Source organism: Anabrus simplex, chromosome 5, assembly GCF_040414725.1.
Source record: "Anabrus simplex isolate iqAnaSimp1 chromosome 5, ASM4041472v1, whole genome shotgun sequence".
Lineage (NCBI taxonomy): Eukaryota > Metazoa > Arthropoda > Insecta > Orthoptera > Tettigoniidae > Anabrus > Anabrus simplex.
Window position 1 is genome coordinate 30,636,634 of NC_090269.1, and position 15,915 is coordinate 30,652,548.

The 15,915-nt window shown below is 41.6% G+C and overlaps 1 protein-coding gene across 1 annotated transcript in view; it reads left to right on the top strand.

Moving 5' to 3' along the window:
• The first annotated feature begins 10,978 nt into the window (after positions 1-10,978).
• The window catches only part of LOC136874290 (sperm microtubule inner protein 8), a 43,869-nt gene continuing 38,932 nt past the window's right edge, over positions 10,979-15,915 (top strand). Inside the window, exon 1 of the mRNA XM_067147929.2 lies at positions 10,979-11,122. Within this exon, the coding sequence (XP_067004030.2) occupies positions 11,062-11,122 (61 nt within the window). The 5' untranslated portion in view covers positions 10,979-11,061. The remainder of the gene's footprint in view (positions 11,123-15,915) is intronic.

Consider the following 15,915-nt stretch of genomic DNA (forward strand, 5'->3'; position numbering starts at 1 on the left):
CCGGCACGCATCTTCGTGCCGGAACGAGCGTCCTGGCTAGGTAGAGTCCCTGATCGGTGGTCGGCGAACAGGGTTCCACGAGCACGCTGTCCCCATGTATGGATTCCTCTAACCGTGCCGTAACCATCACCTCGCTGTTGGCTGGTATCACTTTGTCGCTGGCCAACGTTAACCGCGCTAGTTGAGGTTGCGTTCCTGGGTGCCGCAGTATTACCCAGGATGACCTCATCCGTGATGGCGGCGACGAAGGCCCAGACTCATAGGCGTTGTTGTCCCAGCGTCAATTGAAGTAGCGCCTCCTTTACGACAGGGATGGTGTCTCCTGAGGCCGTTCGCAGCAGATAAGGGCGGTGGGGTTTCCTCTCTGGCTGTCCCTCAGCGATGTTCGGCCTGGCGATGGTAAATGCCGCCCCCGTGTCTATCGTGACTCGGCACGGCCTGTCATCGAGCCACCCGTCGGCGATCAACCTGTCATCGCTCCGTTCGGTGACCACATTTAGCGTGAAACGAGGGGACAATAGTGACGGTGCCGATGAACCCCTCTCCTTGTCGGCTCTTACTCGTTTCCCTGATCAGGGGCCGCCTCCATACGGCAGTTCCTCCGCAGGTGGCCACGCTCGCCGCATTTCCAACAGGTGATCTCGTTGGTGCGTCGACGTCTCAGCGGCGGCGTGTGTCGTCTCCCGTAACAGCGCGGGTCTCCGGCGCGTCCTCGCTTCTCACGGCTCGTATTCTTGGTGACGGTGCCGCTGTTCCCTTCGCTGCCTCCACCCTCAGTGCTAACGTCAGGGCCTCTCTGAGGTCATGCTCCCCGCTGAGCATCAGCTCTTGACGGATCTCAGCGTCGCGGAGCCCATCAATGAATGTATAGGCTGCCTCCCGCTGAATGTGATCCAGAACCTTGTGGGCTAGCTGCTCCACATCTTGCGCGAATTCTTGCCGCATCTCATTAGCGCGCTGGGTCCTCTTCCTTAGGTGGACTCGGTAGGCGGCTGCCTGTTGGTGGTCACCGTATCGGCTGTCGAGCGCTCTAACAATCTCGTCGTAAGTGGCACCCGGCTGAAGGCTGTGTAGTACTTCCGCTGCTGGTCCTTGCAGTCCGACGATTAGGTACACGGCCCTTTCCTCTGATGTCCAACCATTGTGCCCACACACGGTCTCGAATTGGGCCCGGAAGGTCCGCCAAGATGATGTCCCGTCGAAGCGCGGGGGTTTTACTTTCCCGGCACTGGAGCCGCTGTCGCTGCAGGTGGCCCTAGCACGAGTCTCCATGGCTGTCACTCCCGTACGCAGGGCACTTCTTCTTTCAGGTCTCGAACCCCTGACTCCACAATCTGCGGTATTTCTTTGATCTGTTTTTCAACCAGTTCCTGTACGTCCTGCATAATGTCACTCTTTAATTTTCTTTCGAGACAGCGCATTTCGTGTTGTAATTTACCTTGTCCACCCTTAAGTTACACAGTTCGTGCGCTCTCTCTCCCTTCGTTTCTCACTTGTTCTCACACTACACAGTTTTACACTCTCACACAAAGTCGCACGGCTACACGTTCTCTCCTTCGCCGACAGTCCGCACTGTAGCACACTAGTCCAATAATCACGGCAGTTAACATACTTCACTACACTGGCAGTCGCTCACGACTGAACCACACCAACTTCTAACTCGGTCTAACTCTCACTGACTCCAGGTAGGTCGTTCCTCTCTTATATACCTGCGCTGGCTCTTCTAGAATCGTCCAGATGCTGGACGGATCCAGGGACATCGCGAGATGGAACACTCCAGATTAATTGTGGAGTCATTTCCATACTCCTCTGCTACAGGACCGTGAGCAGAAGCGAGTGGGGCTGGCCTAGCACTTAAGCTGCTAGTGATTGGCGCAGTTGAACCGTAAGGGGTGGGTCTATACGGTGCCGGGCCGGGCCCACTGCCAGTTGACATGGCGGACGCTATGACCATTACAGTACTGATTGGTGCACAAATAGTTTCCACATTTAAATTTTCTAACTATAACTGTATTTTGTTAGAATGGAATGACACAACTTACACATGATATGAGGAAGAAATCAGGTAGAACTCGGGACCTACTTCAACAAGGTGCTGAACAGAGGGGTACAGAAACCGTAACAATGGACAGAAAAGAGCCCAGTAGAGACAGTGAACAACAGTTGCATGGTTGGAGATTAAGAGAAGATGCTCAAGAGCATGAGTAGAAGAAAGGCAATCGGTGTGTACAAACTAGGTGCAGATATGCTGTGAGCAGCCGAAAATCCCAGAACTAAGTGGCTGAACAGACTGCTCAACATGACATGACGGGAAAACTCCACACCAGAGAGCTGGAAGAAGGGCGGAAATGTGCAATAAAGGAAGCAAATCGAAATGCACCAACTGTTGTGATATTCATCTGCTGTCTCATTATCTGAAAATATTGGAGATAATCATGGAGAACAGGATCAGACACTTTGTCGAACCATTCCTAGAGGAAGAGCGTATGGTTTTGCAGTTATGATGGAAATTGACAGGTACTGGGGGAAGGAGAAGCCTTTGTTTTTAGTATTTTTGGGCATCAAAAAAGCCTACGACAATGTAGTGAGTGAAAGAATTTGGCAGTGCATGAAAGAACTGTAGGTGCAAGAGAGCCTCATAGCCAAAGTGAGCCGGGCTGAGTGGCTTAGACAGTTGAGGTGCTGGCCTCTGACTCCAACTTGGCAGGTTTGATCCTGACTTAGTCCAGTGGTATTTGAAGGTACGCATATAAATCAGCCTTGTGTCGGTATATTTACTGGAACGTGCATGAACTGCTGCAGGACAAAATTCTGTCACCACGGCGTCTCCAAAAAGTAGTTAGTAGGACGCAAAAAAATCCAGTATTATGAGACAAAGTGTATGGGCTGATGACCTTAAACAAGCATCATCAGTGAGACAATGTGAATACATTATTATACATTGAAAACGAGCCATGTTCAATTTGGTTTTCAATTAATTTTTCAGGCTGGTTTGACACAAAGGGAGGAATGGAATTGGACAGTTTGTGTATCGTTGCCTACGCTATAACACAAGGCCCTGAATAAGACGCTATCGAAGTGGTCACGATCAAGTTCAATGCTGGGCCGCTAGGATCGCTTTCTTGCCCCCTGTCTACCAGGTTCGTGCCTTTGAGTTGGTTGTGTGTATTCTTCTGATATTAAGCATTCGCATTTCCAGTCATGGTTTATTGATGTGCTCCTTATTGTCATTCACGAGAAATTAAAGGTAGTGGAATTTCATTTTACAAGTTCCCAGTGAATGTTCGATGGTTGAAACATGCGGAGGGAGCATTACGTAGGCATGAGATACGACATCCAGCTGATGAAACTAGGCCCCTGTTCTTAAGTTTTTATCCCAGTCACGTCATAAAAATCGTGCGATCCCAACTTTTAACACGGGACAATTTTTGTAAACAATGCTACCGTGACAGGCGATCATTTGAGAGGCCTTTTTAAACTTCAGCAATATTCGGTTATGAAGCCAGTAATCGCTGGTTTGACAGCATTAAAGACAGAAACAGTTTAAAAGAAACTATATATTTTATACAGCACCATGCGCATGACGTTTGCCAAACCTCACATGAGACATACTCCAAGAATGAGAACAAACTGGCATTTTTCAGCGCTGAAGATGAACGCGTAAGTTGGTTAATTAATATGTAAACTCGTATCCTCATACCGAGGTGGTGCAACTGATTTCAGGCACACTCCCAATGGAGGTGGGCTGCATGTATCACTTCAACCACATACCAGCTCTCCTGCCAGTCTTAAATTTCTGGCAGTGCTGGGAATCTAACTCGGGCCCCCCGAGGACAGCAGCTAACAATACTACTCGTTAAGCTACGGAGGCGGAAAGGTTAATTAATGCTGTCATGTATTTTAAAAATTCAAATGCATCCTGAGAAAGTGAAAAGATCACGAGGGAAATGTATGAGGCATTGGTTTTGACTACCCAATCCATTGTGGCCTGCGTAAAATACCTCATAAGTACCTATACATTTGGATTATGCCTTGCCGAGAAAACTAACAATCGATGACATCGAGCTCTTCTTCAGCCACCTACGACGCAAAGCTGAGGAATAAAGAGAAGACCCACATCGTACGAACAAGTTTACTACAATCAAGAGATACCCAGGTGGATGAAAAAGACAGAAGGCATACAAGTCGCGAGGATGTGAAAATTTCGCAGCTTTCTAGGCTTATAATGTCTATCATTACAAAACCCTTGCACCGGGCGAATTGCCGTGCGGTTAGGAGTGCGCAGTTGTGAGCTTGCACCCTTGAGATAGTGAGTTTGAACCCCACTGTCGGCAACCCTGAAGATGTTTTTCCGTTTGTTTTTTCATTTCATTTTCACACCAGGCAAATGCTGGAGCTGTCCACGGCCGCTTCTTTGCCATTCCTAGGCCTTTCCTATCCCATCGTCGAGATAGAACCTATCTGTGTCGGTGTGACGTAAAATAAATAGCAAAAAATACCCTTGTAAGGTAAATTACATCAGATCTGTTTGAAAAATACTTTATTGTAAAGTGTTGGTTAGTATACAAATATAATTAATTTGCTTCAGGAACAACAGCTACAATGCCTGGTATTTTTGATGCTATGGTAGCTGGGTGCTTAGTGCGTGTGGCAGAAGAGTAGACTGGCTGTTTAGAACATATCTCTTCTCCAGCTACTCGAAGTCCAACATTGTGTCTTATTTGTTTTAAAGTTCGAGGAGCCCTCAGATACTCGAAATCGTCGTTTGTGGCACTTGTGCCGTGTACGATGGAGTTTGTCACCTCTGCTGTGCAGAACTTGGCCCGAAGACTGTTACTAAAAATGTGTACGTTTTTCTGAAAGACATGTTCATCAGTGAAATTAACTGTAGATAATATAAAGAAAACAAACTATCTCTTTTCCTAATCCGAAAATTTCTGAGACCTTTATTAGACAACATTGCTTCTAGCCATTCAAGTAGAAAAGAGAGATAATTTTGAAACGTGATAAAAGCCCCTCAATAGGAAAGTTAATATTTAGTGATCTATCTAAGCCAATGAAGCACCGCTCTATTAATAAGGTACTGTAAATACTGTCAAAAGCATTCAGCTCTTTTTATTTAGGATATAATTTACTTCTTGACATATACGAGCATGCGAATACAAGGGGGCAAGAACGCGATCCTAGTGGCTGAATGGTGAACAAAGATGCCGCCCGTTTCTATGAATGCAGACTTTTGTCTAGCGCCTGACACTCAGGAGCCATCATCGGTTACATTCGGCGTCACTCGCCTCGTAGTGCCGAACGCATCGTGTCGTCACAAGTCCCGCTCACCTTTCATTCTTTGCGAAGGTTTGAGTGAGATAATTTTGCTAGTGTATTATTTAATTCTATCGTGTCGTCACAAGTAATTAATTAAGGTAGTGTATGAAATTTAATTCTAAAATAGTGATGAATAACTTCGTATGTGTAGTATATTATACCGGTACATCCTATAATTATACACAAGTCTTTCTTTCTTTCTTTCTTTTCTTGTAGTGTATGCATTTCCGAAGATCCCGCGCGGAAAGATGCTCGCCCCCAATCTGTAGCGTGCGGTAGTCAGATAAAGTTTGTAAAACGTGGATTGAAGTTTTTTCTTTGAGAATTTTGGAGTGAAATTATTCTGCAGCGTGCGGTAATCAGATGAAGTTTGTAAAAACGTGGATTGAAGTTCTTTCTTTGAGAATTTTGCAGTGAAATTATTAAGCAACCGGGTAGTGTATTATCTGATTATAAAAGGAAGTGTTTGTCTGTGTGTCTGTCTGTGCACAATGCCCAGTAAGATCTACAGCACGCATATAATTGAAATTTTGAACATTAGTAGATGAAAATGGGTCCGAATGCACCCCGAAGACGGAATTTTCATTTTCGCTTTCGTTGGTGAGTTATGAACGAAAAATCATCGGAAACGTGCATTAGAATATGACAATCGAACGTGCTGTCACCAAGATTAAATACATAGAGTCGCTGTCGCTAGGCAACGTACGTAATATAACTGGAGAACACAATATTCAAGGAGCCATTTTACGTCCAGGGCGTAGGAAAACGATTTTGGTCTTATATGGTGTGAGGGCATATGACGCTGTTGGTGGTGATTCGTCCGTCGGTTCGGGACGTAAAGTCTTGAGCTATTCGAGAGGAGTGGGCTATGTACCGGCGTCGGGTTTCATCCTCTTCATTCTTACTATCATATATAATGCCATTCATTTCATCTCATTAACTCATCTGATTAGGTTGACGTCATGAAAGTTGTCCGGTCGTAAAACTTCGCTATGAAGATTCATCTCACTTCATACCCAAACCCCGTAGAGAAAGGGGACAAGGTTTGGACACTTATACATTTAGAGGAAACATATATGACTTAAGATAGACGATAATAATGAACAAGGAATAACACATATATCAGTCAGGATGCCATTGTAAGTCCGTGGAATAGGAAGCCATTTTCCTTCAATCCATGATGTCTGTCTGTCTGTCTGTCTGTCTGTCTGTCTGAGTTCATGTGTGCGATGCCCAGCCAAATCCACGACAAGCAAAGATCTAAAATGTTTGTCATAGGTGGGCACAGGTTTTCATCTAAGACACATGGTTGTGTCTGAGAGCAATTCTTGCACGAAGACGTGAAGCTGTCAACGTCATCAACAAGCAACACTCACAAGAATTATCCGGTTTCCTATAAATTGATAAGTCTATCGACACGACATGTCATACAGATGAGGCTGTCAACTCCACGACAGAGATTTTGAACAATTTGGAGTCACCTGGAGTACCCTCGAACATCTTCGGGTGGACGATTGTGGCACCGATTATCCTTCTCAGGAATATGAATCCTTTCCTCTGCAATGAAAACGGATCTGAAACTGATGACGAATATTACTGAAGCCACCAACATGACTGAACATACCGCGGGCGAAGTAGTATTCATCGGACTGTAAGTCCATTGAGTAGGAAGTCATTTTCGGCCCGTGACTCTAGGAGCCATCAGCCCGTAATATTCGGAAGTGTTTGTGTATATGTATGCGAAGCTCAGACAAATCTACGACACACGGTGCTTTTGCCATTGTCAACTGTACGTGGATTGTTCAAGAGTTCGAAAGGCAAACGCAATACAGTATACATCTTACCTCCAAATGGAAGGACAGTAATATAGTTTATTCCGAAGCTCTAAGGAAACATATTTTGTATTATATAACATGGTCTTTTACATGGCTTTAATATTATTTGTACCATCCATCAACCCGGTGTCTTAAGCATTGAAAGTAACAATATAATAAAAATAAAATAATGTATTTCATGTAATTTACGTCAAAAAGATGTGAGTTAATAAATGTAATGCTTTAATTTGCTTTTAAATAAAGATTTTAGAAACATCTAACAGTTGAATTACTAAACGCGGGCAAAGCCGCGGGCACATGCTAGTTTTAGACATGAAAACTTTGTGTGCATAGTATGTTCTACATCCTTTAATTATAGAAAAAACTTGAATCGTCATTTTAAGACGAAACATTCAGGCGATGCAGTGATATTTACATGTGACTTATGCAGTTTCAGCACTCATAATAAGTACAATTGAAAGTGCCATCTAAGTGCGAAGCACATAAATCCACGCACAGACGGTGTATTAGTGAAAGTGAGATGTCCAATTTGTTCAGAGTTACTGGACTCAAGAATTGATGCGGTGAAACATTATACCAACAATCATGACATTTCTATTTCACACGAGACTCTGGAATTCTCCAGTAGTGAGGAGTTTTACAGCTGGAAGGCGAACACTGGGAAAGACGATGTCTGTGAGTACGTCACATGCCACTCTAAATATGTAAGTAAAATTTATGGTTCTACAAAAATTTCTTTCGTTTGTCATTGCGATGGTTATTTTAACACTAAGGGACAGAACATACGCCTTGATAAAATTTTATGTACAAATAAAACAAATGGCTATTGTCCCTCGAAAATAGATGTTACATTCAGCTCATCAGGAAAAACAGTTGCTAATTTCTGCAAAACACATGTCGGTCACCAACCAGAACTGGGTCGTCTGAGGCTGACAAAATTAGAGAGGAAAGATATAGCAAGCAAAATAGCCATGAAAATTCCCTTTGATAACATTCTTGATGATCTTCGACTTTCTATAGGCTTTTCATGTATAGATCGCACACATCTTCTCACCATGAAAGATCTGTTTAACATCGAACAACAGTATAATTTAAAATCTGAGGCAGTACGGCATCGAAATAATTGCACGAGTGTCGAAGCCTGAATCCGTGAGGTGGATACACTAGTAGATGTAGTGCGTTTCTACAAGGCACAAAGCATTCCTTCTTCAAATCCTCAGTTAAACAGAGGATTTCGTGTTGATTCTTATAAACGAATCACAAAGGGAAATGCTTGAAAAATATGGTTCTAGCTGCATTTGCCTTACAGCACACACGAGATGAATTCATATGGATTTGAACTGACTACACTGATAGTTATCGACGAAAAATGCCAAGGGTTCCCGTGTGCTTTCATGCTGAGTATCAGGTCTGACACGACAGTCATGGAAATATTCACGTCGGTTTTGAGAGAGGCTGTCTCAAAAACTCGAGCCTAAAGTTTTCATGTCGGACATGGCGGAATCATCTATAATGCCCGGATGAAAGTAATGCTTCCTCCCAAGTTTAGACTTTTTTGTTCCTGGCATGTTGACCGCGTGTGGAGAAAAAATCTTAGTAAAATTAAAGGAAGGGAAAAGGAGGCTAAAACTTACAAGATATTATTCTGCTAGAAGAGAAAGATTCGGATGCATTTTCGAGGATGTTAAATCAGGCATTAAGTGATTTAAAAAGTGATCCGGACACTCTGGAATTTGTCCTATATTTCGAGCTGCATTACAAACACTATGCTTCTAGTTGGGCGTATTACCATCGCCTCCATGCAGGTCTCAATACCAGCATGCTTTTGGAGCGAATGAATGGAGTTATCAAGCATATTTATATGGGTGGGAAGAACCCGAAAGGACTGGACATAACCATCGATATCCTAATGCGGTTCATAAGAGATAAATTTTTTGAGCGACTCATTTGCTTACACAGAAGTAAAGTAACAAGTAAACTGTCTAAGGTAAGACGCGAACATACTAAAGCACTGTCTCTTTTATGAGAAAATGTTATCAGCGATGGTGACTTGAGGAGAGTACCATCTGCCAATAGACATGAAATATATGAAATTAGGAAAACAGATGAGACTGTAAGTGTAATTTAACATGCAGTGAATGTAAAATCTGTATTCATGCCTATATATGTAGCTGTCACGAGTCAGCCATCAAATTCAATATGTGTAAGTATATTCATCTGATTGCAATGCAGTGTGCTGAAGAATAAATACAGACAATTCCAGCACAGAAAATGGCCTTGTTATTCAGCAACGCCCATCTAAAGAGGAAGAAGAAAGACTCATAAATGAGATTCGCAATCCCCTGAAGAAAAATTCCGATAACGATGCACAACAAAGAAACAGAAAACTTAGAGAAATGTTCAAACAAATTATTGCAAGTTGAGGATATTGAAGATTCTGAAATTGCTGAGAAAAACCTTCAACCTATAATACCTACAATACGGGCCCGAAAGTCAAAGACAACACAAAACACATCATCTACACACATGCCACCTTATTCTAAAAGAATAAATTTTGAACCACAAAGAAGACTATTCTCCACTAAAAAAGACCTTATCAAAGAACAGCCTTATCCTTGTCAAGACCTACTATAGACGAGCAAATATTTTACACTGCTAAACTGCATACCCCAGCCAGATCATAAATGCATGTAGTTGTATCTTCTCCAGTTTTATCCCACAATGATATGTTTCTCATGTTTCAGATACTATAAATTGAAATTTCTTTTAATATTTAACATTTTGAGTGTGAACAATGAGTTATTTACAGAATCTGTGCAAAATATGTCAAGTGATATTAGGAACTAAACTATAAGTGCTGAAACTGTGGTAAAGATCGTTCGACGGGAACAATAAAATGAGTTTCAACAATCCTATTCCCGGCGCTTCTGGAGATGTAGAACGAATTTGGTAAGTCTACTTCTATGATAAATAATTTTCCAGTATATACCAATGGCCAGTCCAGATACAGTTGTAAGAGGGAGACGTCTCATCCCAGCAAAGAAAAGTTAAAATTAAATAAATAATGTTTTATCAGCTCGCTCCCCTTATATTATTATATGGGTCTCCATAACAACGATATGACATGAATATTTGTAACTAGGTATATGCCTTCCATAATAATATTAGCCAATTATTTTCTCTTAATATGTTAGAAATAACAAGTAGCATTAGAACCGGTTATAAACTGGGCACGCAATAGCATTGTGAGCGATCAATTATACCACTGAGCCTATAATTCTGTTTAAACTACACTCAACTCGAGGAAAGTATTAATCCTTAGCTTTGAAACGTTCAAGCAGAGGGAGGATGTGGCTAAATATCGTGCCACGACGACCATGTACCAACTTAGCCGATGATGGCTCCTGAGTGTCAGGCGCTAGAACAAAGTCATTTCAAGGCCTTGTATTATAGTATAGGCAAAGGTATGTATGTATAGACCTTGGAGCCTTGGATACCGGTTTGAGCTACAGGGCTACCCTTGATTGAGTATTAGCTAATTTCACACTGGTAATTGTTGAGAGAGTGACCGTACCGACTTCTTTGCCATCAAAAATAGGTTGCAAGTTTGCTTCCGTATTTTTATGGCCAGTGAGTAGATGACACATCACGTTAATAGTGATTATTGGGCTGTATAGCAACATACAGTTCTTCATTATATTCTTATAATGTACTTAGCACAAAAATGAGTGTTACCTCATTCCTAAAATAATATTTTTACGCAATTTGTAAATTGCAATATCAAGATTGTTTTCATTTTAAATTTACCATGGATTGCAAGTCTAACGATCAGGAGTTAATAAAATTGTCTTCAGTAAAAGAAGGCATATATAATCCGCATCAGGCTACTCTGAGAAGATGTGAAATGGATAGCCAGTTGGGAAAGCTTCCGAGTGAGCACAAGAGAACTACAGCACCGAAGTCCGGTAAGAGCTACTTCAAAGCTACTAGTTATTCTGTTGATAACATTTTACAAAAGATAAGTTAACTGAAGGTTGTGTCAAAACTTTTGTTGTGTGAATATCTGTTCAATGTTTTTGTCAAAGTGGTCAAAATTTTACATGGCAGATCAATGAGCTTGCATAATTCTTAGATTACCTACAGATTATTCTTGCTGCACTGATAATACTGAACAACACTTGGTACTGGTACGATGTCATGGTACTACAGAAGTCTGCTACTACCGACACAGATAAGTCTTATGGCGACAATGGGATAGGAGTGGGAAGGAAGCAGGCCGTGGCCTTAATTAAGGTACAGCCCCAGCATTTGCCCAAACGGGGCAAGGATATTGATAGGATAATCGAATACAAAATAATGGCTTATTCGATTATTTTTTCGTTTATTCATTCGAAACTCCATCCGAGAGAATGACGCAGTCGAATAGTGAATGCCTTCGAAATAATCGAATGAAAAGTGATCCAAATGTCATCAACTTATCAGTCTCATCACAGGGAAATTAAAATTACCTGGTCAGGAAGTGTGTGGGTGGGACTGTCGGTCTCTGAAAAGCCTTAAGGCAGGTCTCCACAGATTAACATTTAACAACGACATGTTAAATGTTAAAAGTGTTAAATGTTAACTGGCGACACCATCAACATGTTCAATGTTAAATGTTGACTACTTTTTAATTTAACATTGTGTCCACACTTAATAAACATGTTAAACTTGACTTTCTTTGCTTATATATAGGCCCTAAGTAGTTCATCATATCGATTTGCGGTAATACATTTAGGTGGTGTCTAGTATTTTCAAATAAGGACAATGGACTCACATGAACAGGATTTGGCTCTTTGTTATTGCCACTGTTGCTTCTTGTTATGACTTAGAAACGTAGTTTTACTAGACACATTTCCTCCCCTCATCCTGCTCATTGCTTCAAAAGCATAAACTTCGTCCGCTCCCGCACCCGACTTCTGATATTTTTTTCAATACTCGACTGTACTGGGAGCGGAAGGACGCTAGATTTTTTGCATTGCACTCGCGGGAACAATTATAGATAATTTAGAGTTCCTGGAAACTGTCGGCCTTCTTCGCTTTACATCTGTATTTCTTTGATGAGACATCCCATAAACAAGGCCTTTATATTATATCATTAATTAAGTCCAAAGTAATCTTGCTCCACTCCATTTCTGACTATAAATATTAGTATAGTGCAGAGAGAACGACACACGTGCGCGTACCGGTATCGCTACTGTATTTGTAGCTTATAACAAAGAGAATGAGTGTTGCAGAATGTTGTAACTATAATCCTACTTCACGAGAAGCACGTCGTTTGACTATCTGTTAACATGGAAACGGCAAGGAAGCTGCCGAAGCTGGCCAACAACTCACGAACAACGAATTGACTTGACATGTTTTCCACTTGGAGCGGAAAACACGCCAACATGTTAAAAGTGTTAACCTCAACATTCTGAGTTAACATGTAAAGTCAATTGGAAGGCACAATCACAGTATACATGTCAATTGTAACATGTTAAATTTAACATGTTGGTGTTAAATGTTAATCAGTGGAGACCGGCCTTTACGAAAATAATTACAAACACATGCTCCATAAAATGGATAGATTCTGGTAATATATTGCATCAAGCCCCCACGCAATTACACGAAGCGCAATACTAGTGTTGACTACGCCTACTTGGCTCACCAAATTTATCAAGTCATAAATTACAATTAGCCAGAATTTTCTCTAAATGGTGAAGTCGCTCAGTAGCGACGATTGGGAATTAGAAGTGTGTGTGTTTGGTGGGTGGGGCAGAAACATTTAGCTCTATAGATGACAAAACGTACCCGGGTTTTGAGTGATAAAGCGGTCGGCAGGGGGAGAACGGGGACGTGGTGTACATAAAAAATTAAAGAAAAATGCTACAATGTACGTTATTTTATTATCTCTCAGCGAAATTCGACAGAGAGGTAAAGGTTAGCAGTCTACCAAGTTAAGTGCGGTAATAATAGTACGGTACCGGTACCTACTATAGGTACAATAAAACTTTCACCAACGGAACAATAATTACACCGGTATTATAATGAAATAGAAGTACCTACGGCGTGATTATACAATTAAAAATCATTTAGTATTTGACCACCAGTAAACTCGAACCAGTAGCGGCTCGTGGCTCAAATGGCAGGTGGGACTAATGTGGGTATTATTGTTTTTATTATTATTATTACACTGTATATGTTATTATTAATGTAGTTTTTGTTGCTTCTGCTGTGGTATATACACCCATATTAAACTTGTCATTACATTTGTATTCCGGTCTAGAAAGCCATGAATAACGGCCGAGAGTATTCGTCGTGCTGACCACACGACACCTCGTAATGTGCAGGCCTTCGGGATGAGCAGCGGTCGCTTGGTAGGCCAAGGTCCGTCAAGGGCTGTAGTGCCATGGGGTTTGGTTTTACATTTGTATTGGCAGTATCAGTACAGTAGTTAAGCATGCTTAATTTTAATGTATGCTAATAATAAAATACTTTAAAAGTTACCTCATTTATAATGGAATTGCGCTCTTCAATTATTCTGCGGTGCAAGCTATTCACTACTTTAAACACTACATACTTATCACTGTTAAACAAAAACGATCCGGAACTTATGCTTTCCACTCCGCAACTTCTAAAAGCGAACTGTAAACTAAAATTCGAAACGGTCGAAAGCCTCATTCTGTGTTTGATCACCAGAACATGTTACACGAGGTTAGAACTATATAAGTGAGTTTGCAGTAATATCGCCATAATACTTTCCGCTACAGCTTCGTCTACATTGTCCTTTTTTATTGCGGGCAAGTCAAAGCTAGCCCCTAGCTTGACATTTTAAAATGCATTGAAGCTTTCACTCCCTCAACGGTTTACTGGCCTTCAAAATGGTTGCCAATACTCACTACGAGGGCTGAGACTGAATTAGCCCCAGTGTTAGAATAAACGTAGAAAACATGAATACAATCATACCTTCACTTTCTCATATCATTAGTTACTTCAGAGCAGTGGTACTCAGATATTAATTTGGCCTCATTAAATTAATTACCTACCGTCAACTGGGGTTACTTCGCAGCACTTTAGTGCATCACCTCAGCATTTCTTTACGAAACATTCCAAGGCGTTATTTTTCTGTAAGTTAGGTAGGCAATATAGGTTATAGTGATGAATGTGTGGCTGATTAAACTTCATACGTAGAACGGAAGTACTCATTTTGTGGGGTAAAATTTTGGAGCAAAGTATCCCATAGGGGAGGGATACCTTGCTCGACTTTAAAAACTAGTATTGTTTTTTCCACGGCTTTCAGCGAGTGATGTCAAGTTACCCATCATAGCGTATCACATTGCACCACAGTATTTCAATCAGGGTATGGAAAATAAGAAACAGAGCCCATAACAATAGAATTTACCAAATTTAAAAGTAAAATATAAGAATGATTCTTGATATTGATACTTCATATATATATAAAATAATAATTAATGAGCTTCAATTTATCAAAATAAGAGTCATTGGAACATAACACTGTATTATCACTTTACAGATCCTTGTACACCAAAGACAGTCAAGATCTGGAACAGAAAAGTTCCTTGTTTGAAACCATTTTTGGTGGGTTTTTCCACCAGTATCATCCCATTCATAGAACATCTCGCCTTTTCGGGATGGCCATTTTCAAGATTTGCAATAACGAGACAATCAATCAATCAATCAATCAATCAATCAATCAATCAATCAATCAATCAATCAATCAATCCTGTACTGCATTTAGGGCCGTCAACCCAGGTGGCAGATTCCCTATCTGTTATTTTAAATTTTTCGTACAAATGAATATTTGCCCCAATTTGTCCTCTCGAATTCCAACATTATCTTCATATAGTGATCTTTCCTACTGTTAAGGACGCCACTCAATCTTATTTGTCTACTAATGTCATTCCACGCCATCTCTCCCCTGACAGCTCGGAACATACCACTCAGTCGAGCAGCTCGTTTTCTTTCTCCCAATTCTTCCCAGCCCAAACTTTGCAATATTTTTGTAACGCTACTCTTCTGTCGGAAATCGCCCAGAACAAATCGAGCTGCTTATCTTTGGATTTTTTCCAGTTCTTGAATCAAGTAATCCTGGTGAGGGTCCCATACACTGGAACCATACTCTAGATGGGGTTTTACCATAGACGCCCCCTCCTTTACATTCTTACTACAACCCCTAAATACCCTCATAACCATGTGCACTAATTGTTGCTCCCTTATCCTTACAGTCAATTATAATTCCTTGTTGTAACTCATCATAAGAAAAGACCACGTGGACACCAACAACTCGTTCAAATTCCATGAAATTCGGATGGTCTGCTTCCCCTTCTTCGAGTTCCTCTTGCGCTTCACGCAGAATTTGTGCCTGGAACTCAGCCATGCCTAAGTATGAGGAGCTGGAGTGCAATGACATTTTATCAGTTGACGTCCGGCTCCATGGCTAAATGGTTAGCGTACTTGCCTTTGGTCACAGGGTCCCGGGTTCGATTCCTGGCAGGCTCGGGAATTTTAAACATAATTGGTTAATTTCGTTGGCACAGCGGCTGGGTGAATGTGTCGTCTTCATGATCATTTCATCCTCATTACGGCGCGCAGGTCGCCTACGGTAGTCAAATCAATAGACCTGCACTTGGCGAGCCGAACATGTTCTCGGATACTCCCGGTACTAAAAGCCATACGCCATTTCATTTTATCAGTTGACTCTTCATCACTACTTGTAACG